The sequence below is a fragment of the Pleurodeles waltl genome, chromosome 1_1 (assembly GCF_031143425.1).
Source record: "Pleurodeles waltl isolate 20211129_DDA chromosome 1_1, aPleWal1.hap1.20221129, whole genome shotgun sequence".
NCBI classification, from domain to species: Eukaryota; Metazoa; Chordata; class Amphibia; order Caudata; family Salamandridae; genus Pleurodeles; species Pleurodeles waltl.
The window spans coordinates 435,631,151-435,654,842 of record NC_090436.1 but is presented as its reverse complement, the minus strand read 5'-3'; the positions used below and the strand labels follow the sequence as shown (position 1 = coordinate 435,654,842).

Below are 23,692 nucleotides of genomic sequence, written 5' to 3'. Positions count from 1 at the left end.
AATTACCCGTACAATTTAGACAAAGAGCCCTTGCACTTTAGCACTGGTTAGCAGTGGTAAGGTACCCAGAGTCCTAAAGCCAACAAAAACAGGTCATAAAAAAGGGGAAGTAGCCAAAATGTTTGGGGATAACCCTGCACACAACAGTATATGTACACACACCAAACAGTGTACACCCACACACCCTTTATCAGACAAGCAAGCAGCCATGTTCATACACCAATTTCCATGAGCATATGTACATGCACAAACATGCCATGTCTACACATACATTTGCACAGGCATCATCAAACGTTAATAAGCCTACCACTGTAGAGCCAAACAATTATCGTCATTCACATCCACATCCAGCATTATACATCCACACCACGATTATATGCTAACATACCATCTAGCATTTACCATTGCTCTAAGTTGTCACTCCAAGAACTTAGATAAATCATCAGGGAAACGTCTAAATACAATCAATGATTCTCTCACATACATCTCAGTTTAAGATTTCTGAACTACCAGGGGTGGGACATGAGGCTCACTTAGCACAGCAGAGTTTTGACAGAAGCTGATGATATTATTTATAAAACTTAATTTGAACAATTAAACAAAATAAATTCATAAACAAATAAAGTTGAAAGTGAGTTGAGGATGGCAAATATGTTTGTAGCAGCTTCACCACAAAAAATAGGTTGAGACATTTCCAAATTAAGGTGGGACTTTCACCTGTTGGTCCAACCCCTCAGTGCTAAATCAACCTTACCTCTCAACCCAGCATATAGTATTGGATACATCACACACTGTTTCAAACAAAAAGCAGCATAGTACCCAATATAAAAAAGCACATCATACACAACACCCCAACTATCATATATTCCTTCAACCATCCCACCTTCCTTCATACCCGCACCCACCCAACACCATATGGCAATACAACCACAATCGTATAGCCATTATCTGGACATCACATAGGACCACAAAAAGATATAACTCACCTAGAAAACTGTCAATGATTAACTATAACTTTGTGGACAAGCATCACCGACTACCACCTAAAGAAGACATCCATACAGTACTGAGTAGAGAGTGAGCACAAATCACTAATTATGAACATCTCCCTCAATATGTATAGTGCAACAGGAGATCAATGGCATAGCAGAAATAAGGAAATCCGAAACAGAACTAGACATTACTGGCAATCTGTCGAAATAGACAAACTTGACACCTTTCAAATTGAAGATCTTTAACTGGACCGATTCTCTATGAACCACTTGATGCTTGACAACAATACACGTTCAAAAAACTGCAAAATTCATTGAGATGCCAGAGGAAATGATAGTCAATATTGCATCATGGGTGCCAAGATATAGTTCTTGAAGCAAACCAAAAGGTGAAAAACAAAAATGTCTTGAGCCCTGATTTGATGATAAATGTAAAACCAGCGAAAACAGACTTTCAATACGTGCTTAAGGGAAACAACACACAAATCATCAAACACCGAAGCAAACATACAAAGCATTGGGCAATATGAAAAAAACACATCCAGAAATGTCAGTGTATTGTCTCAGAGAAGCAGCAGGGGGTGGTGGTGCAGCCTTTGCATTCTTAACTAACAATGCCTACTTCCAAGAATCTTGAAAAATAAACTTGAAAATGTGGCTACACGAGAAAGGAAAATTATCCAATCCCAGTTACAGACCCTTTAGCCTCTTCGACATCAATAAAAACACTTTATGAACATCATCTTGGAGCACATGCAATCATGTGCCGAAAACTATCATATCCTAAATCTGATCCAGGGCAGATTTATGGATCAATTCTGTTTCATTAGTTTTCAACCAAAAGCAAATTAACAACAGATATATAGGCCAGGGCAGATTTAGAAGACATCTGTCTGTCTACAACAGACGAAATACCAAACCCCTTATCCCACCACAAAGGCGTTCTGCCTCAAGAGGCAGACCCCTCTCTCTGGTGTGTCCTTGGACTTTCCCCATGCATTTGCCCTCACTGAAGGAGATTTGCTAAGGTTACAACTGAAAACAATGGGAGTGTCCAATTCCATGGGAATAGTAAATAGCCTCTATCCATAAGTGAAATAGGTATTACTGGAACTAGAAGCAAACTGCTTACCACCAACAGATGAGGAAAGCAAGGCTGCATCTTGGCTTTGATGCTATTGAATCTATATACAGACGACAGGTAAACTGACATACCAACAGTCTCTCAAAATGTACCTAAAATCAGGAAACCACAGGTTTCTTTGTCCCTCTGTGCTGATCACTCCATTCTACTGGTGACAAAAACGCCTCTGATGCCCAAATTAAACGAAGTTGAAAGATAACTTGTGCCAACAACAACCTCAATTTAAATCAGACAAAATCAAAGATCTAGGGCCTGTGGCCTCTGTGCTAAAATGTAAATCACTAACATGCCTGAGGGTGCCGCCAAGGCCAGCTTACTATCTGCCAAAATGTATGGCATCTTGCACACACAAAACCGTTGCAACGGAGTACCCTTTCCAGCAACATATAAATCGGCCCCACAGTCACACAATCCTAAGTATGTTGCACAGATATATTCAGAGGCTGAATGTGTCTGAATGACATCACAAAAGTAAATAAAGGTAACACAGCCACCATCATAGCCATACGGCCACAACCATACACCAACAACAAGCATCATACATACAAACCAAAAAATTGTTTAGACACACATCTACCACTATACACCTGCACAACCGCCATTGTATAAGATTTCACTAACGTTCATGCATTCACACAGCCACCATTTTGCAATGCTCAACAGTGTGTGCTTCTAAAAAATTTATTGCACCATCATGGAACGGGTTACACTCTAAAAACTCAAAATGTGCCAAGTAATAACGGGCGAAGTTAATTGACTTCGTACAGTAGAATTCGAACACAATATGAAACTAGCACCTTAACTTTAAGGGATTTCTTACCCTTTTATGTTGAAGACGCTATAAACAACATTAACTCTGTTTCGACTTCAGTTTTTTTAGGGACATACATATTTATTGCTATGCTATAGCAGTGAAAAAATGTTGCCCAATGAAACGTTATTTAGAGCAGCTGTACTGATAAATGCATGTTTACACCTTTATTACCACGGTGCAAAAATCTAATTCCACAAAATTCTCACACTAGAGCAAAATTTACATGCGAAATCACGGTTTAAGGCCTCTCAGATTACATATTACAATGGTTGTACACAGGGAAACAACTCTGCTAATTGTCACTAGGCTTCTACCATGTCATTTTACCTTAATGAAAACCTTTAACGCACTGCATCATGGTTTTTGTTACAAAAACATTTTAAAAAACCACAAATGCACACAAAATAATGCCATGGCATTAAACATATAGGGCCTCATTACAACCTTGGAGGGCGGCCACTGCCGCCCGCCAAGGTTTAACCGCCGCGCCCATTTTGGCATCCCCACAGGGCCGGTTGGCAGAAACAGTTTCCGTCCGCCGGCCCAGCGGGGATGTCGGCCGCAACATGGGAGCCGGCTCCAAATGGAGCCGGCGGTGTTGCGGCCGTGTGAAGGGTGCAGCTGCACCTGCTGCGCTTTTCACTGTCTGCTGTGCAGACTGTGAAAAGCAGTGTGGGGCTGTGCCTGGGGGCCCCTGCACTGCCCATGCCAAGTGCATGGGCAGTGCAGGGGCCCTCAGGGGCCCCGGCAATCCCCTTCCCACCAGCCTTTCCATGGCGGTTCCTACCGCCATGGACAGGCTGACAGGAAGGGGATTAAAACCGCTAGGACGACCATGGCAGGAAACCGACGGTCCCGGCGGTACGACCGCGGTGCAACCACGGCGCAACCACTGCGCTTCCGCTGCGGTCGTAATAGGCAAGATTGCACCGCCAGCCTGCTGGCGGTGCAATCGCCAAAACAGCCCTGGCGGTCTTTGACCGCCAGGGTTGTAATGATGCACATATTCAGTAGCTCAGGGTGCAAGATGCAATTTATTGCCACTGTTAAGGAAGGGGAGTGACTCATTCAAGGCTTCGCATCTTGCAAATCATGGCAACAAACCAGACTCAATAATAGTAATGAAGAGCATATTACATGCTGCACATCAACATATATATATTATATACCAATATGTAAGTGGAACTCTCTCTCTCTCCATATGTATGTGTATATATATATATATATATATATATATATATATATATATATATATATATATATATATACACATACATATACAGTGCATGCATATGACCTTACAATATTTATACCAGTACCAACACCTAAAGGTATAACGTAATTAAATACAAATACATACTCAAACAAATGATTATTACTACATTAATTGTCGTAATATGATAATATGCTATGTTACCTCATCTGTAAAATTACACTTTGAATTGTATTTCACTTCGAGGGCAAGGTCACGAGCACTGCATTTGTGTGAAAGATACTGTTTGCTTGGTTGTTGTGTGAGTTATGGATTGTGGTTCCAACAATGGTTATATATTTTAGGTACATACATATGTTTTACCTGTAAAGAAGAAACCTGCCCTTGCAAGTGTTTCCGGATCGGTCTTGGCATAGAAAGGCCAGCATTTGAAGGAGTACAGTCTCTGCTCCACAGCTATGTATATGTGCACGCTCTCTGGCACATTGTTCTCTTGGAACTGAACACGAACCTCGTACTTTGGGATGTTCCCCACTTCTTTACCTTGAATGAAGTCACAGGAAGGATGTATTTTCAAGTGGGTGCTGAGTGGAGTCGAGCCAATACGATGTCTGCAGAGAACTAACCCACAGTAGAAGCACTGAATGCTGTCATTTAAGCCTGTGCTAAAAAATCCAGCACTAGCCATTTCCTGGGGCGACCAAGCAGAGACATCTGTCCAAGAAATGAATGACTTTAATCTGGTAAATTCACTTCTCATCTGGTGGTTGTATGCAGGGTTTCTTTGTAACTGCTTACGAATCTTCTTAAATTCCTTTTCTTGCATAAGACAAAGTTTGGCATAATCTATTTTTAAAAATGCTGATAAAGCTGGGGGCTCAAGAAAGTCCTCCTCAGAGCACTCAGAGATTTCTGAGAGATCCTTAGCCTCAATTAAAATTGTGCTGGTAGCCATCACCTGAAAAATATGAAGAGCTGTGTCACTGCCTGTGTAATGCTTCATATGATTAATTACTAAAGTATAAAAAGTCTTAAAAGTTAAATTGAAACATCTGCCATTCTCAACTATCCTTAAGAGCTAAAGCATAAAAATAAAATGGTTCCTGTAAAAAGTGGTCACAGAAATTGTGGCGGCTTAGTAACGGAAACTATACATAGGAAGCTTGCCTAGGCCCTAAGAAATTAGCACAGGATATTGTCTGTAGAAAGTGGTATTTGCATAGAGGCATTTAGAGTCTCACCATGTTTTTCTAGGTATCCTACATTTCCTAAATTTTCCCTCTTATAATTATCAATGTTCAAGACACATTGACTTGCTAAAACAGTGATCCACCATATCAACACACTCAAGAGAAGGAATGTCAGTGGATCAGTTATCCCTTGCAGAGCTTTAGGTGATGGTAATTCAATTGTGTAGGAAGTATAGGGTTCTGAAGGCTGAATTTTATGGCTGTACTCTTTCAGTATTCCACTAAAGTTTACGTTGTGTAAGTAGCTTACAAATATTGCAAATCCCAGTCATGCAATCATGTGAATGTATGAGTATAGCCTAATATCCATAACAAACTCTTTTGCTTTTCTTTACCTTAGCACAAATCCACCTACCTGGGTATTTTGTTAACAGTACTATGTTTGTCGGATCAAGCAGTTTTTTTTACATAACTAACATGGTTTCACCTGGATTATAACTAGCTCTTTGTGTCCCATGTCACCCTAGTCTTGGCCTCTGTGACAAGCCCTGCTTTACCCCCTCTCACTATAAATTTCTTAATAATGTTCAGCAATATTGTTTTGTCCTTTTTGTGGTACCAGGTTTAGAAAAATCAAAATGGACAAAATGGACTTTAAAGAGATAAGCAGGCCAACTATGCAGATAGGTGACATCTCGCACTATGACGACCTGACTTTTGATCGTCATCCTTGTTACCTCTGTTGATGAAGCAAAAGCTACATATTTACAGAACCTCATGTCATGTATCCAGCCTCACCCAAAACACTGCTCTCAAACTTACCTTGCACAAATTCTAAGCCTTGGCATAATACCCTCTTAAATGTGCTCATTTTCCTCTCCAACACTAACCCCTCTGAGGCCCTACCTTATATCCATTCCCTGCCTCTCTCCAATATACATCCTATAAGATCCTTTACATTTTTTAATCTGCTAATCCCTGTGTTCCCAATCTGAACCCTTTTGCTTTAAAGTTGTTAAATCTAGTTGTTTTTTGTAAGATCTCACCCTCTCTCTATAAAAGTTCACTCCTTACTAATATATAAATGCATTGTTTTAAATTTGCAGTGGTACTATCTCTTTTGAAGAAACCATCGGCAGACACGTCTTCTCCCACCTTATCTCTCAGCGATCATTCATCTCCAAAATTCTTAAACATTGTGGGACTGATTCACAAAGGTAGACTTACACTTTTGTGCACATCTTCTGTTTGCTTGGTACTCACAAACTACAACTTTAATTTTACTAATAGTAATTTTATGAATGCCAAGACTCCGCAGTCAGGGCGAAGAACTTCACACATAAAAAGCTAAGACAGGCCGATTCTTTTATATACAGAGTCTCCCCAATGAGTGTGCAATGAGTTTAATTTTACTGATAGTAGTTTTAGGACTGCGGAGACCCAACTCTCGTGGTTGAGACGCCGTACATAAAAAGATAGGCCCCCCCCACCTGACTGCAGAGTCTCCGCAGTCATAAAATTGCTATTAGTAAAATTAAACTTGCAGTTTGTAAATACCAAAAAAATAGTAAACTTAGACAACAGTGTAAGTTTACCTTTGTGAATCAGGCCCTTTACATTCAAAAGTCTCATGGAATATCTTTCTTCTGCAAACCCTATTGGCCCGTTCCATCTAAATGTCAGTGTGATCTTTCCCACCCAGACAACTCGAATTCATGACGATAAGTTTATTACCTCATCACATCACAACAGATTATCTTTGTTTCTCAACCCCCTTGGCCTATCAACGCCATTCCACATTATCGACTACTCGATCCAGGCGCAACTTACTCACCTTCTTTAGAATTACAGTAACTGTGGCTGTTTGCATCCAGTCATGTTCAGTATATGGCTGAGCTATCCTATTCATTTCAATCACTTTACAAGTGGGTGCTCTCCAATGCTCAATCCCTTGTCCCTTTCCCCTCTCAAATTACACCCCCTCCATAAGTGTGATCACATCTTTCTTTGGCTGCTCTTACCACCAATATGGAGACAGCCTCATAATTGTATTCTCTTCACCTTCTTTCACTCCTCAACTATCTACAGCTATTGATCCCTGGCAGGCATGCACACTCATTTGAGATTAATTTATTGAAATCTTAAATCCCCTGCTTCACTTCTTCCACCAACTTAATCCTTCTCATCGTCTTTTTGCCAGGAATCATTACTGACTTTCCCACAACAAGAACCTTTGAAGCCCTTTTTAATTCTAAACTGAGGCTAGACACCTTTGTCTATACCACAGTCACAGTTGCACAGCATCAGCTGTTTAGTTTTAAAACACGGATTCTTATTTTCCATAATACAGTTGTGAATGGTAAAATGGAATTATGCAGCTTCTTGCTCCTGGGTCTCCCAAGTATGCCTTCTACTCTTTGACAAAGTTTTCAACTTTTTTGACTTGTGTACTCCTCTCTTCCCACTACATAAACATCTCTCCCACCACCCTTACCCTGATCTTCAGAATGATACACTGCCTGGCACCCCTCCATACCCCTGCAAAACACTCCAGCCAAACCCCAGCCAGATCTCATGTTCCCACCATCAAATGATGACAGTCACCAAACCACCATTTGCCTAATCCTATATTTTATCATTCTACATTTTTGGCTCTCTTAACTCCTCCTAGATTGTATGTCAATTTCCAGAACAATTCTCCTTCAAGAGTGCTTTAAAACACATTCTAAGTCAGGAATCCACAGGGCACATTTTTCTGGCCCATAAGCTCACTATAAATTTAGGAAAAATAGTATAAATCCATAAAAAGATGCTCAAGATTCATACTTCAATATCCCACTTTCTCAATTATGTCAACAACGTCAATAAACTGAACTCCTATGTACTAAAATTGGCCTTTGGAACTGCCTTTTTATTCAATTTGCTGCAGATTCAAATGTGTGATAATACTATGTGACTACACAAAATGGGTCATGTTCTATGTCCAAGCCTAGGGAATAAAGCATAAAGAAGCTGGGTCTACTTCCACAACTATACCAGGCCTAGACAGTCCCATCTGTACTCATCATATTGCATATAAAGTCTTGTATGAAGCCCAGGGTTCTGATGTGCCTCATCCTTACTTCCCTGAAGTTTATCCTCCATAGAAAGCATTTGTTTTCCTTGATGAGTATCACTGATGTTTCATCAGGTTTTAATTACCTAGTTGTCACATCGCTCTGGCATTTCTGCAATTCTCTGCCCCTTATCGGTGAGGTTCACATGACACTTTTGAAGGAGTTCTGTTCTCATTTTGTTTACATCTGGAATATCAACTGTCTAACGAGCTAGGATATTAACTGGCTGTTGTCTGTGACCTTTCACTCAATCTCATTATGGGACTCCAACAATGGACATTTATCCAGTGGAAACCAGCCCTTTTCTGTCAACTTCGTAATATAAACCACTTTTCATCTTTACCATGATCTAGTGTCCCCATTCTTCAAATCTCCTGGGGTGGTGGCACTAATCACTTTTCTATTAATGTCGCTTCTGCATCATTACGTTCCACTTCATGTATCTCCAACTAATTTGGCTAATGTTAGGAACAGCAAGTCTTTCACAACCTAAATATGGCTTCTAGCTCAATAGCTTTCTGTTCACAGGGTCCTCAAACTATCCCTGCACTAGCCTTGGACTAACTTCTCCATCTTGCTGACAGCATTCTCTAGATAACACAGTAATACCATTATTTTGGCTGGACAGAGATCAGCGGAGAACCTGACATACAGCTATAAGCAATGGCTCCTTCTAATTCCTCTGAGCAGATTTCCTTATACTGAAGCCACCTGTCGGAACTAGTAGGTTCTGGGATCTCTGATGGTGGCAATACAGAAGGTTCTATGGATTCCTGGTCAATATGGGCCATTATCCTAACAATCTATTACAAAAAAGAAAGGTAATAGCTGATGACAGTGACTTCATTTCTATATTACTTTAAAACGTTTGTTGACCAAGTTTGGAGCCTGAGAAATCTGGGTGGTGTAATGGGACTTTTTGGCAGAATGAATATCTTTCTTGTAAAATAGAAAATAATGGCCCTATTTAGAGTTTGACAGATGCAGGCTAACTACCAGAAAACAACAGATATCTGGTCTCCCCATTCCAATTATGTAGGGCTTCTAGGCACTGTGGGTCCAAATACAATTGGGGAGAACCTCAATTATTTTTGGCAGCTGTCCCTCATGTGCTAAACTCTAAATAAGACCATTAGTCACATATTGTGGTTTGCCCTACAACGTTTCTGCTTCAATTTCTGTTGTAGTTGACAAACCTTTAATTTGAGGTTGGCAAGATCTATAAAGCCAAGTGTTGATTTTGGTTGACTGCGGAGAGGCCATCTAGAAGATTTACTACATACAAGAATATGTAGCAAGTTAATTAGAAGTTTGTAAAAAGCTATAAGTTTTGGGGACTTGGTTCAATTTATGAACAGAGAAATCAGCACAGCTGCTTGCTCTAAATCTAGATACTTCCTGCGACCTTTGACTTGGCCATTTTTCGGAGTTCAGAGAATTTAATTTTGAAAGGGACTGCCTGGTGATCCTACAAAATCCGAGGTAGTCCAGTCACAATTTCCAGAGACAGGGATCTGAGGTTGAAAAAATGGTGTCGAATAGATGTCCTGAGTAGGTAGTTGGTTCATGATTCCTCATGACCAGATTAAAAGACACAAGGTCAATAAGTCTACACCAGTGGGAAATTCCAGCCATAAGCTAAAATATCCGAAAGCCATGACAGTGTCCCAGTTTAAAATGTAAAATGGCCGAAGATTGTAATAATGGAGGAAAAATAAAAGTGGTAGCTTGAGGGGGTTGGCAAATAAGTAGGAAGCTCAAAGTGGATGAAATATTTCCGAGATGCCCTACACATCACCCCTATGAGAACGACCAAAATGCAACCCCTTTAAGAAGGAAGTTTAAAACATGACAGGTGTTACAGCCAATATGACACTCATAAATAGTGCAATGAAGACAAGCAGTGAGTAAATGTCAGTAGTCACAAACAATAGTTTATAAAATAAAATGAGTCAATTATCTTCCATCATTGACATTTACAGGGTCTTTGAGTTCCAGGATAAGCTAAACGCAGGATTTGATCAACTGACTGACATATGTTTAAAATATGTTTCTAATTTGCCAAGATCATGTTCCTTGGTTCAACTGCGACTGGAATTAGGGCTGCACAGTATGAGATTTAAACTGAATTCACTTATATAATTTACTGTTTCCATATGAGCACGGCTACTCAGGGCTCACTTAAATCCCTGCTGCGGTTTGAAACCATAAGTCACCACAAAGTTAGAACAATGATCTGGCTAAGCCACCTTAAGATGATCATACATTGACTGGAAGTAGTAGAAGCTTGGAAAAGAACTATTATCAAATGAATCCTCTAAAACTATCATCAGACATCAGAATGCTCCCACTTAAATTATTATATATATATATGCATGTGTCTGGAAAGCAGAAGAAATCACACATCAGTCCTGGCCGGGACCAGGAAAACACTACAATCTGCCAAAAACATCCTTAGATTCAAGGAAAGCCAGGACACCTCCAAATGCGCTGTCAATTCATATAATTTATTGGAAAATCAGATCTCCCCAACGCGTTTCGGCCGTAGCCTTGCTCACGGATGTAGTGGGTTTAAAATAAACACCTTCCTTAAATAAGTACTAGACATACACAATGGACAAACCTACATGTGTCAATATTGCGGTGTCTAGAGTGGCAGCCATCTTTAAACATTATATCACAAACAGATTACAGTGTTCCTACCAAAATACTTATGTCTTTTTCATCCAATATGAATATTCCAATTATATAAAGATCATACAGAATGATATATTACATACTGAAAACCAAAAAAAGGACCCATAATATCATACACTTACTAAAAATTGCTACTTGTAAACCTAGTGAATAGTGCAATGAGTATTCCAGTAAAGCCCTATTAGGCATTTGATGTAAGGAATGTAGATGATAGATAACATATCCAATGGTAAACAAATAATATATACATTGTTATACTATGAATAGCATATATTTCAGATCGCATAAACAATATTACTGCAATCAAATCCAAGTGGGCATTTCATTGTGAGGGAACAAATATGAGAACCCATTGCAGATGCTAAGAACAGATCATTTCAATATTATGTATGGCCTATCATATAATTGCAGCATCCAATGTATATATTAAATACGTTCGAAATTATAAACACATTATATTTCAAATAGTGTATAGTGTATGGCACCTAGGCCCTACGATAAAAGGCAATTGCATTATGTAGCAACTTGTATCAACGTTCACTAACTGTCCTATAATTATATTCCCCCCAGCCGCGGCCTGTCCTTTAAAGCGGAGGGGAAACACCCCCCCACCTTTTGCCCCTCGTGAAGAGTGCCTGTCAGGCTGAGCAAAGTTCAGCCTGACAGACACTCTTCATTTTCAACTCAGGCAGCCAGGAGCAAGAGATGATTGATATGTGCAGACTCCTGGCTGCCTGAGCTGAACTTTTCTGGGCTAAAGAGGTCACAGCTCCTATGGGCGTGACGTCCTCAGCTCAGGAAAGGTGCCTCAAGGCCCTTCCCCTCAGTGATGAGGGGAAGTGTCACCCATTGACTCCGACCTGGGCTCTTCAGGTTTAAGCCCTGAAGCGCACAGGGCAAGTGTCAATCAGTGACACCTCGTCACTCTGTGACGAGGGTGGGACTGGTGTCTTCCATCACTGACTGACCTAAGGTCACACAGTGAGGGAAGGCAGCAGTTCCAACCCTCCTGGGACCTCCCAGGCAGAGCAGAAGGTAAGTGTGTGTGTGTTTTTTTTTTATGGACGTTTGGCACGTGTGCGTATGTTTGAATATTTGATGAGTGTTGTGAATGGATGTGCGTGTGCGCATGTGTGTGAATGAATGAGTGTGAGTGTGCTTCCCGCCCGTCCCCTTCCCTCCTAAAATTACCGGCCGCCTCTGATTCCCACGTGATTAAAAATAAATAAATTAGGCCAAACCTCCCGCCATTGACTTTATGTGTGCGCCCCAACAGTGAAAATAGAATAACACATGAATTGAAATCAACACCACATATTTAAAAACAAACTCATCCCCACGAGGCTCTATACATCTTTTAAAGTTCTTCCTTCTAGTTAAATCAAATGAACACACATTTCTACACTCAAATTCAGCCCAAAAGGATCAAGTGTATCAAATTCTATTATGTATTTGTATTCAAGTACTCTCAATTCCTGTTTTCTATTCCCTCCGCGACTGTTAACCTTAAGCTGATCAATCACTACAAACCGGAGTAGATTCTCATTCCCCAAATGATTGTTTTGGAAATGCCTTGCTACTGGGTAGCTCTGGTCATCATGTTTAATGGCTCTTCTGTGTTCCAACACTCTTTTTTTGGCACAATGTATCGTTCTGCCCACATAGATCTTCTCACATGGGCAGATCAGACAACAAACGCAGAAATCAGTATTGCAGTTGTAATGACCCTTAATGGTGTGTCCTTTCTTGTTACACTTCACTTTTATTTTCTTGCAGTTTTTACTATTCTTACATGCTTTGCATTGCATGCAGACATACAAACCAGCTGGTGCCCCAATTGTTGATACTTTATCCTGCACACGTATCACAAAATTGTGACAAAGATCATCTCTAAGTGATTTGCTTTTTCTGAATGTGCTCTGTGGTGTGTCATGTATGGACCTGCATATCACCGGGTCAGTTTGTAAGATGTGCCAACTGCTCTGCATAATACTCCTAACATTGTATGATTGGTTACTGTATGTTGTAATAAATCTAATTGTCTCCATTCTCATTTTTCAATATTAGGACAAGTCTTGTACAGTATGTTCTCCCTGGAGACCCTGTCTACCTTTTGTTTAGCCTTAGTCATATTTCCATATCCTCTTTCTTTAAATCGTTCACACATGATCCGTTGATAATCTGTCAAATTACTACAGATCCGCCGAGCACGTAACAACTCCCCATAGGGGATACTCTGGATAAGACTAGATGGATGTGCACTACGGGCATTCAGTAAACTATTCCCCACCGTTGGTTTCCTGTGTAGTCTGGTGGTTAGGGTCTTATTTTCTACTACAACTTCCACATCCAAAAATTCAATAAGAGCTGCACTGTGTTGTTCTACAAACTCAAGATTGTACACATTGTGATTCAGTCTAGATACAAATCTCTTAGCTGATATCTCATCCCCTCTCCAAATCACAAAGATGTCGATATAATGACACCAAAGGATTACTCTTTCATCAAAATCAAGTATTTCAGTGGACACCTGCTCCTCCCACCAGCCCATAAACAACTTAGCATAGCTGGGGGCGAAGCAGGTGCCCATAGCAGTCCCTTGATTTTCCCCAAAATTATATGAATTGACATCGCATTTGGAGGTGTTCTGGCTTTCCTTGAATCTAAGGATGCTTTTGGCAGATATAAAATGTGTTACCATTAATATCATGAGGTATTTTTTATTTTAAATGCAATAATAAACCTAATTAGTATATATTAAACTTTGAAATGTTTATTTAAAAAAATAAAATCAAACAATACACATGAACATATGAATTCATTCAAAACATAACTTTCAACAAAATTAACTACCTATTAAAAGCCAGTGCTTTAAAAAATTTAAATGTATGTTTGTATATGTATGTTTTTAAAAATATTGTTATACTTAATACTGCTTATTTAATATTGTTGTGATAAATATTTATAACCCCTAGGGTGCCCCAGACGATGTGGTCTCGTCCTCGGCACCGATTGCCCAGTTCTGAGGATGAGACCACCTCGTCCGGCTATGGGCCCCAGGGGGGAGCGCTAGCGCTCCCCCAGATGGCAGCGCACCCCCCTCTCTTGGGTAGAGATGGAAGGGGAATCGCTTGACACCCCCGTGGTGTCTGATGACGTCAGTGCGCTTTCGCATGCTGACCTCATCGAGGCCTTCCCCAAGCTCAGCTTCCAGCGCCCGAACCAAGGAGAAATGCAAAAGCATTTCTCCTCCGATCACGTGGTGGCGGCAGAGAGGCATGAAAGGAGAGGAAAGGCCTTTCCTCCCCTTCCATGTCTCTCTGAGCATTTCTGCTTGGCAGCAGATATACCACTAGACACCAGGGATTTTCTTTTTTTTTATATTTAATAATAATGAGCGCTCCTCGGGGCAATTTATTTCTTGGCTATTTCTGACCCCCTCGGGGGCAGATCAGCCTAATATTATTAGGCAGATCTGCCCCTGGGGGGGGCAGAAATCCACTAGACACCAGGGATTTTTTTTCTTTTTTTTAAATGTTTGGGGAGCGACCCCTTGAGCAAGGGTCGCTCCGGGGGGGGAAATTATTATTAGGCCATTTCTGCCCCCCCGGGGGCCGAAACCACTAGACACCAGGGATTTTTTTTTTTTGTGGGCTATTTAAAGTAGGGGGAGCAGCCCATTGGGCAAGGGCTGCTCCTCGGGGGTAAATCATTTCTAGCCATTTCTGCCCCCCCCCCCACTAGACACCAGGGAATTATTATTATTTATTTTTTTTATGTTTGGTGAGCGACCCCTTGGGCAAGGGTCGCTCCGGTTGGGGGGTAATTATTATTTGGCCATTTCTTCCCACCCAGGGACAGATCAGCTTCACGATCTGCCCCACCACTAGACACCAGAGAATATTTTTTTGGGGGGCTATTTCAAGTAAGGGGAGTGGCCCCTTGGGCAAGGGGCGCTTCGGGGGGGCTGGAATTATTATTAGGCCATTGTTGCACCCCCTGGGGGCAGATCGACCTTGCGATCTGCCCCCGGGGGGGGCAGAAACCACTAGACACAAGGGAATATTTTTTGGGGAGGGGCTATCTCAAGTAATGGGAGCAGCTCCTTGGGCAAGGGCCGCTCCTCGGGGGGCAAATTATTTCTAGGCCATTTATGCCAGCCCCGGGGGCAGACTGGACTAATATTATTAGGCTGATCTGCCCCCTGGGGAGGCAGAAAACCACTAGACACCAGGGATAAAAAAAAAAATTGTTTACTTTTATTTTTTTATGTTTGGGGAGCGACCCCTTAGGCAAGGGTCACTCCCGGGGGACAAATTATTATTAGGCCATTTCTGCCCCAGGGGGGCAGAAACCACAAGACACCAGGGATTTTTTTTATTTTATACTAACGCGTAAGGGGAGCGGCCCCTTAGGCAAGGGCCACTCCCCGGGGGGGCACAATATTTTTAGGCCTTTTCTGCCCCCCCTGGAGGCAGATCGGCCTAATATAATCAGGCAGATCTGCCCCCAGGGGGGCAGAAACCTCTAGACACCAGGGATATATATATTTTTGTATTTACTTTATGTTTTTATGTATGGGGAGCGACCCCTTAGACAAGGGTCACTCCCCTGGGGGGCAAATTGTATTTAGGCCATTCCTGCCCCCTTTGGGGCAGATCAGCCTATGTTTGATAGGCCAATCTGCCCCCAAATGGGGCAGAAACCTCTAGACACAGTTGGATTGGTGTGTGTGTATGTCTGTGTTTTGTTTAGAGGGGGCAGCCCCTTTGGCAAGGGTCTCTACCCATGGGGGCACATTACTGTTGGCCATAACTGCCCCCGTTGGGGGCAGATTGGCCTATTTTGGAAGGCCCATCTGCCCCCAAGGGGGGCAGAAAGCCCACCAGAGACCAGGGAAGATTTATTTTCAAAATAAAAGGTTGGGGGTATGGCCATACCCCCACCCCAAATAAATGGGGCTAAAGCTGTTCTGCCCACTGGGCAATTACCCCCGATCCCCCCCCTTAGGGGGACAGAAAGTCTACTAGATGCCAGGGAATAAAAAAATAAAAGAAAATAGTGGGGTGGTGGCTACCAACCAGTATGGGCCTGGTTATGCCCCCACCTGAACTGAAGGGGCTAACAGTCTTTCAGCTCTCCCCCGCACACTAAAACATATTATCCCATGGCAAGCAAGAGGACATTTGATTATTTTTGGTATTGTTTTACATTTGGGCCATGAGAGCTTGGTAACTCTCAAAATAGTCCCACTTGGAATGGTGAGGGCTGCACTTTCTTTTACTTTGCCATGTAGAAAAATCCACAAGACCTAGACACATCTGAAAACTAAACATCTAGTTGATTCCAGGGTGGTGTGCTTCACATGCACCCCACACCATTTCCTTACCCACAATGCCCTGCAAACCTGCAACTTTGCTGGAAAGCACACATTTTTCCCACATTTTTGTGATGGAACCTTCCGGAATCTGCAGTAATCCACAAAATTCCTACCACCCAGCATTGTCTCATCTATACCGATAAAATTTCTGCTGCACTTGTCAGCCTAAAAATGTTTTTTTTCAAACTGCCCTTTGGTTCCCCCTCAATTTCGATGCGTTTTTGGCTCTTCCCTGTCACAAACACTTGGCCCACCTACACAAGTGAGGTATCATTTTTACCGTGAGACTGAGGGGAACACTGGGTGGTAGGAAATATATCCCGGTGCAGTGATCCCACACAGAACTGTGGGAAAAATTTGATTTTCTTAGCAAAATTTGCGGTTTGCTGAGGATTCTGGGTAAGAAAATATTGGGGGATCCACGCAAGTCACACCTCCCTTGACTCCGTCGGGTGTCTAGTTTTCAGAAATGTCTGGGTTTGGTAGGTTTCTCTAGATGGCTGCTGAGCCCAGGACCAAAAACGCAGGTACCCCCTGCAAAAACAGGTAGTCTTCTACTTGATAATTTTGATGTGTCCAGATAGTGTTTTGGGGCATTTCCTGTTGCGAGTACAAGGCCTACCCACACAAGTGAGGTACAATTTTTATCGGGAGACTTGGGGGAGCGCTGGGTGGAAGGAAATTTGTGGCTTCTCCTAGATTCCAGAACTTTCCGTCACCGAATGTGAGGAAAAGGTGTTTTTTTGGCCACATTTTGAGGTTTGCAAAGGATTCTTGGTATCAGAACCTGGTGAGAGCCCGACAAGTCACCCGGTCTTGGATTCCCCTATGTCTCTAGTTTTCAAAAATTCAAGGTTTGGTAGGTTTCCCTAGGTGGCGGCTGAGCTAGAGGCCGAAATCCACAGGTAGGCACTTTGCAAAAAACACCTCTGTTTTCTTTGAGAAAATGTGATGTGACCACTTTGTGTTTTGGGGCATTATCCTGTCGCGGGCACTAGGCCTACCCACACAAGTGAGGTACCATTTTTATCGGGAGACTTGGTGGAACACAGAATAGCAAAACAAGTGTTATTGCCCCTTGTCTTTCTCTACATTTTTTCCTTACAAATATAAGACAGTGTGTAAAAAAGACGCCTATTTGAGAAATGCCCTATAATTCACATGCTAGTATGGGCACCCCAGAATTCAGAGATGTGCAAATAACCACTGCTCCTCAACACCTTATCTTGTGCCCATTTTGGAAATACAAAGGGTTTCTTGATACCTATTTTTGACTCTTTATATTTCAGCAAATAAATTGCTGTATACCCGGTGTAAGAAATGGGGTCTTTGGTTGGCAGTCAGGTTACCCCCTGTCCAAGCAAGGAACCTCACTATAGTCAGGTAAGTCACACACAATCCAAATTATCCTGTGCCCACCCTCTGGTAGCTTTGCACTGAGCAGTCAGGCTTAACTTAGAAGGCAATGTGTAAAGTATTTGTGCATTAAATCATACAATAACACAATATAACACCACAAAAATACACCACACAGTGTTTGGAAAAATATATAATATTTATCTGGATATTTGCAGGTCAAAACAATAAAGGATGCAATAAGAAATTGTAGAGATATCACTGACAAGGGATATGAAGTGTCTTAAGTCTTTAAAAAGCAAACAAAGGGGGTCATTACAACATTGGCGGTATAAGGCGCTTACCGCCGTGCAGAAGACCGCCAATACACCGCGGCGGCGGCGGTAGACCGCCACAGCTATTATGACACACATCACGGAATCCGCCGAAATTCAGACACCCACACAATACCGCCACACCAAAGGTAAGCGATAAACATGCAGAAACAATTCCTCCACCTCCACGCCAACAGAAACACGCCCATGCCATTACGACCCAAGAATCCACGCGGCGGTCTTTCAACCACGGTATTCCATTGGCGGTACACACACAGACGCGCTCACAATACACACACATCTACAAAACACCGCCACATTGGACAATTACAAATATACACACCTGATACACACACCACTCCCACACACCCAATACAATATAAAACACACTCCAACATCACCCACAAACCCATACAACCAAAAATTCAGAGAGAAGGCGAGAGAGAGAGCACAGAATCGAGAACCCCATCACACAGAGGCACACAACTCCATCACCCACACAACATCCACGCACAAAACACCACATACCACTACACTCACCACACTCATCAACACATACACCACCCCACACATCACACACACCACCCCATGTCATGCCAAAGACACCCCCGCTTCTCCGAGGAGGAGCTCAGGATCATGGTGGAGGAAATCCTACGGGTAGAGCCACAGCTACTTGGCTCACAGGTACAGCACACATCCATAGCCAGGAAGATGGAGCTATGGCAAAGAATAGTGGACTGGGTCAACGCAGTGGGACAGCACCCAAGAAATAGGGAGGACATCAGGAAGAGGTGGAACGACCTACGGGGGAAGGTGCGTTCCACAGTATCCAGGCACCACATCGCGGTACAGCGGACTGGCGGTGGACCCCCACCTCCTCCCCCTCAACTAACAACATGGGAGGAGCAAGTCTTGTCCATCTTGCATCCTGAGGGCCTCGGAGGAGTCGTTGGAGGAACGGACACTGGTAAGTCAAATCTTCACTATCATATCCTCCACCCTACCTGCATGCTATCACAGACCCCCACCCTCACACCCTCCCCTGTCACCCAAAATCCTCACTAATCTACCCATAACACCAACTACACATCCCAAACCCCAAGACCTGCATGACACAACTAAGCATGGACACCCATCACTAAAGCATGCCCACTGCACATACCCAGAACACCCCCAACCATCAGCACACAAGCCCCCACACAGGAATGCCTGCACTGGGGTTCACGCACACCCACCCATTGCACACCATGAAACACACACATGCAATAATCATGTACTTATACCCCCGCAGGAACCCGAAGGAATGTCACCACACCAGAGGGTCCAGACAACACCACTCCACCCCAAGAAGAGGCCCACAGTGACGAGAGCAGCTCTGCCCTACTGGATCTTGATGACCAGCCCGGACCATCGTGGGACTCAGGACAGTTGGTTCCCCTTGCCCAGCCACAGCCCAACACCGAACTTCCACTCTCTGGTAACACCAGCACAGCACCCACCCAGCGGGCCCAAACCTCCCTACCCAGGACAGGTCAATCAGCGGTGTGTCCACCACTACAGGGCACCCAGGCTAACCCAACACCCCAACAACAACAGGGACCTGGGGGCAGTGGTAGTGGGCACACAGTCCAGGGGACGGAGGCACAAGAACATAGGGGAACTGGGAGGGCTGCTGTGCGACAGAGGGAGGACAGGCCAAGGGAACCAACTCTCCACGAGGCCCTCTCCTCCATCATTGGAGCATACCACCACTCCCAGGAGACGATGGCGACGGTCCTGGACAAGTTACAGGAGACCCTGCGTCTGCAGGAGGAGCAGTATTTGGGGTTCAGGGAGGAACTCAGGACCATCGGCTCCGCCCTGGGCACCATCGTAGGGGTGCTGACGGACATTCAAAAGACCTTGAGGGACACCGTGGCACTCCAAGGGGCCCATGACACTAGGCAGGTCGTCGAACTTCCCACCACCTTCGCCGGCGCTAGTGGACAGGACGCCCCGCCACAGGACCACCACACCAGCACCCCATCCCCTGCAGACGGACAACCAACACGAAAGCGGGCCCTGAGATCCAGGAACAGGACAGAGCAAGATGGCAAGACCCCCGCCAGGAAATATGACCACCCTGATTGTCCCCCCACAGTCCCACTTTGTTACCCTGTCCAAATCGGAACTACCCCAGCTCCTCTTCCAATGCCCAGATGGGCAGTGCACCTGTGAGACTAATAGACTGGACTCTGCCATGGACATTCCTCCACCATCACCCATCCCCATTTTACAACCCCCCTCATTTTTTTGCACTTAAATAAACACCCTTGAAACACTAAATAAAATGGAGTCAGTCTATGTTTGTAAATTTGTATTATCAATTACAGTGTCATAATGGGTTACCCATTGGAAGGCAAACATACCAATGTCACACATCACAAGCCCTTCAAGGATGCAAGCAGTTGACACGTAGGTTACCACATTTGTGAAACTGAAATGGAAGGGGACAACTCAGTTAACAAATAGTGAGTGAAATTTCAGTACAGGATAGAGGTAGACGTGTGAAAGTGAATATAATGTTAAACCTGAAAATGTACTCACCTGTGTTTCACTGGAAATATTGCTGTATGACTGACTCCCTGTTGTCGTTTTCTTCTTAATCAGCTTCATGCTCATCACTGTCCACAGGCTCCACAGGCTCCACAGCTGCTACAACACCGTCATCTGGATCATCCTCCTGTAGAAAAGGCACCTGGTGTCGCAATGCCAAATTATGGAGCATGGAGCAGGCGATGATGATGTCGCACACCTTCTTCGGTGAGTAGAATAGGGACCCACCTGTCATATGTAGGCACCTGGACCTGGCCTTCAGGAGGCCGAAGGTGCGTTCGATAACCCTCCTAGTCCGCCCATGGGCCTCATTGCAGCGTTCCTCTGCCCTGGTCCTGGGATTCCTCACTGGGGTCAGTAGCCAGGAAAGGTTGGGGTAACCAGAGTCCCCCAGTAGCCATACACGGTGCCTCTGGAGTTCACCCATCATATCAGGGATGCTGCTATTGCGCAGGATGTAGGCATCATGCACAGAGCCAGGGAACATTGCATTTACCTGCGAGATGTACTGGTCTGCCAAACAGACCATCTGGACATTCATCGAATGATAACTCTTCCTGTTCCTGTACACCTGTTCACTCCTGTGGGGGGGACCAGAGCTACATGGGTCCCATCAATGGCACCTATGACGTTGGGGATATGTCCAAGGGCATAGAAGTCACCTTTCACTGAAGGCAAATCCTCCACCTCAGGGAAAATTATGTATCTCCTTACGTGTTTCAGCAGGGCAGACAACACTCTGGACAACACGTTGAAAAACATAGGCTGGGACATCCCTGATGCCATGGCCACTGTTGTCTGAAAAGACCCACTTGCAAGGAAATGGAGCACTGACAGCACCTGCACGTCAGGGGGGATTCCAGTCAGATGGCGGATTGGTGACATCAGGTCTGGCTCCAACTGGGTACATAGTTGCTGGATTGTGGCACGGTCAAACCTGTAGGTGACGATTAAATGTCTTTCTTCCATTATTAACAGGTCCACCAGCGGTCGGTACACCGGAGGATTCCGCCATCTTCTCATATGTCCCAGCTGACGGTGCCTAAGAAGGACAACAGCGAACAAACGGTCACTATTCCTCCAGGTATGTACCCACAGTTACACACAAGACTACACCAGACAATAAACCCTTCCTGTATGTGTGTTGAGTATAGGCCTCGGTATGTGTGACGCAGTTGAAAATGAATCCATGTGGGCCCCTGAAATGGCGGCTGCCTGACCTCTAAACTGGGACAGTGGGATTGTGGGGTAACAGCGCTGGCGTTGCACACCGTCGCGGTAGGTGGTCGTAGACCGCGGCGCAATGCTGCATTGGTTAACAGTGGACCCTATGGGTCCCAGGAGCCAATGAACAGGTGCGCCGGTGGTGATGATGCGCACCGCCGCGGACGTCACCGCCATTTTCTATCTGTTCACTCACTAGATACCTGACCTTCGACAGGAGAGGAACAAAACTGCTAGTGCTGCTGTGACCTCGGTCTGGAAGCGACGATGGCTGCTGCGTCTGGGGAAAGGGCCCTTGCTTTCACTGCACAGGAGTTGGAGAAACTTGTGGATGGGGTCCTCCCCCAGTACACGCTACTCTACGGTCCTCCAGACCAACAGGTTAGTACACAGAGAGCACGTTGTATGAGCTAGGCCTGGGTGGGGAGGGCTGGGTGGAAGAGGGAAGGGGCCAGAGTACATTGAACAGTAATGCATGGGAATGAATGGGGCACAGGGCCAGAGTAGGGAGGCGGCCACTCACATTGACGGTGCAGTTGGTAATGACTGTTCCTCTTCCCTTGTGCATGTCATGTAGGTCAGCGCCCACCAGAAGAGGGACATTTGGCGTGCCATCGCCAAGGAGGTCCGGACCCTGGGGGCCCACCAGAGACGGGGCACCCACTGCCGGAAGAGATGGTAGGACATTCACCGCTGCAGCAAGAAGACGGCGGAGGCTCAGCTGGGGATGGCCTCCCAACGTGGGAGGGGTGCCCGTCGCACCATGACCCCCCTGATGTTCCGGATCCTGGCGGTGGCCTAACCGGAGTTGGATGGGCGCTTAAGGACATCACAGCAGACACAAGGGGGTGAGTACAACCTCATTCTGCGGACTTTGCGTGCAGTGGAGGGGTCTGGGTGGGGGAGGTGGGCTGTGGGTGTCCCTAGGCCAGGGCGAGTTAGGTAGGCAAGGCCCCTCCGTAATGTAGGCCATGTGGCACTCTACCCAACCTCAGAAGGGTGGCAAGTTGAGGTATAGTTGCCCCTGTGGCATCCATGTGTGCAGATTTCCACCATTGCCATGTAGGCCATATACCAGAAATTGCATGTGCAGAGGCCAGGAGCACGGCGTTATGCATGGGGCTGCTGCGTCTGTCTTGTCCGCCAACGGTAGCGGTATGCCATGCACTAGAACTCTCTTTCTTCTGTCTCCCCCCCCCCCCTTTTCCTGCTCTCCCTGTCCTTTTGTACATCAGCATTATCAGGCGGAGGTACAGTGGCACCGGAGCATGAGGGAGCTGCATCCCACATGGCCATGGAGGGCCACACCACAGACTCTGAATGCACCAGTGGGACGGAGGGCGAGGGGAGCTTCACGTCGGCCACCGGACCACCAACCAGCGACACGGACTCGTCCGCCGATGGGAGCTCCCCTGTACTGGCGGCACCATCTGTGCGCCCCACTACTACAGGTACAGCCTCCACCTCCCCTACCAGCACTGCCCTCCCAGCAGCCCCTCAGCCTTTGCCCCGTGCCCGCTCACCCAGGAGGGTGGGCATCACCTTCGCCCCAGGCACCTCAGGCCCTGTCCCTGTCACCCCTGCTGCCCTCAGTGAGGAGGCCATTGACCTCCTCAGGTCACTCACTGTTGGGCAGTCTACAATTGTGAATGCCATC

The 23,692-nt window shown here is 44.7% G+C and overlaps 1 protein-coding gene across 1 annotated transcript in view; it reads right to left on the bottom strand.

The window, feature by feature from the left end:
* LOC138284946 (baculoviral IAP repeat-containing protein 1-like) overlaps nt 1-23,692 on the bottom strand; it is a 579,119-nt gene that overhangs the window by 536,516 nt on the left and 18,911 nt on the right. The window contains exon 2 of the mRNA XM_069224297.1: nt 4,527-5,121. Coding sequence (XP_069080398.1) covers nt 4,527-5,118 — 592 coding nt within the window. The 5' untranslated portion in view covers nt 5,119-5,121. The remainder of the gene's footprint in view (nt 1-4,526; nt 5,122-23,692) is intronic.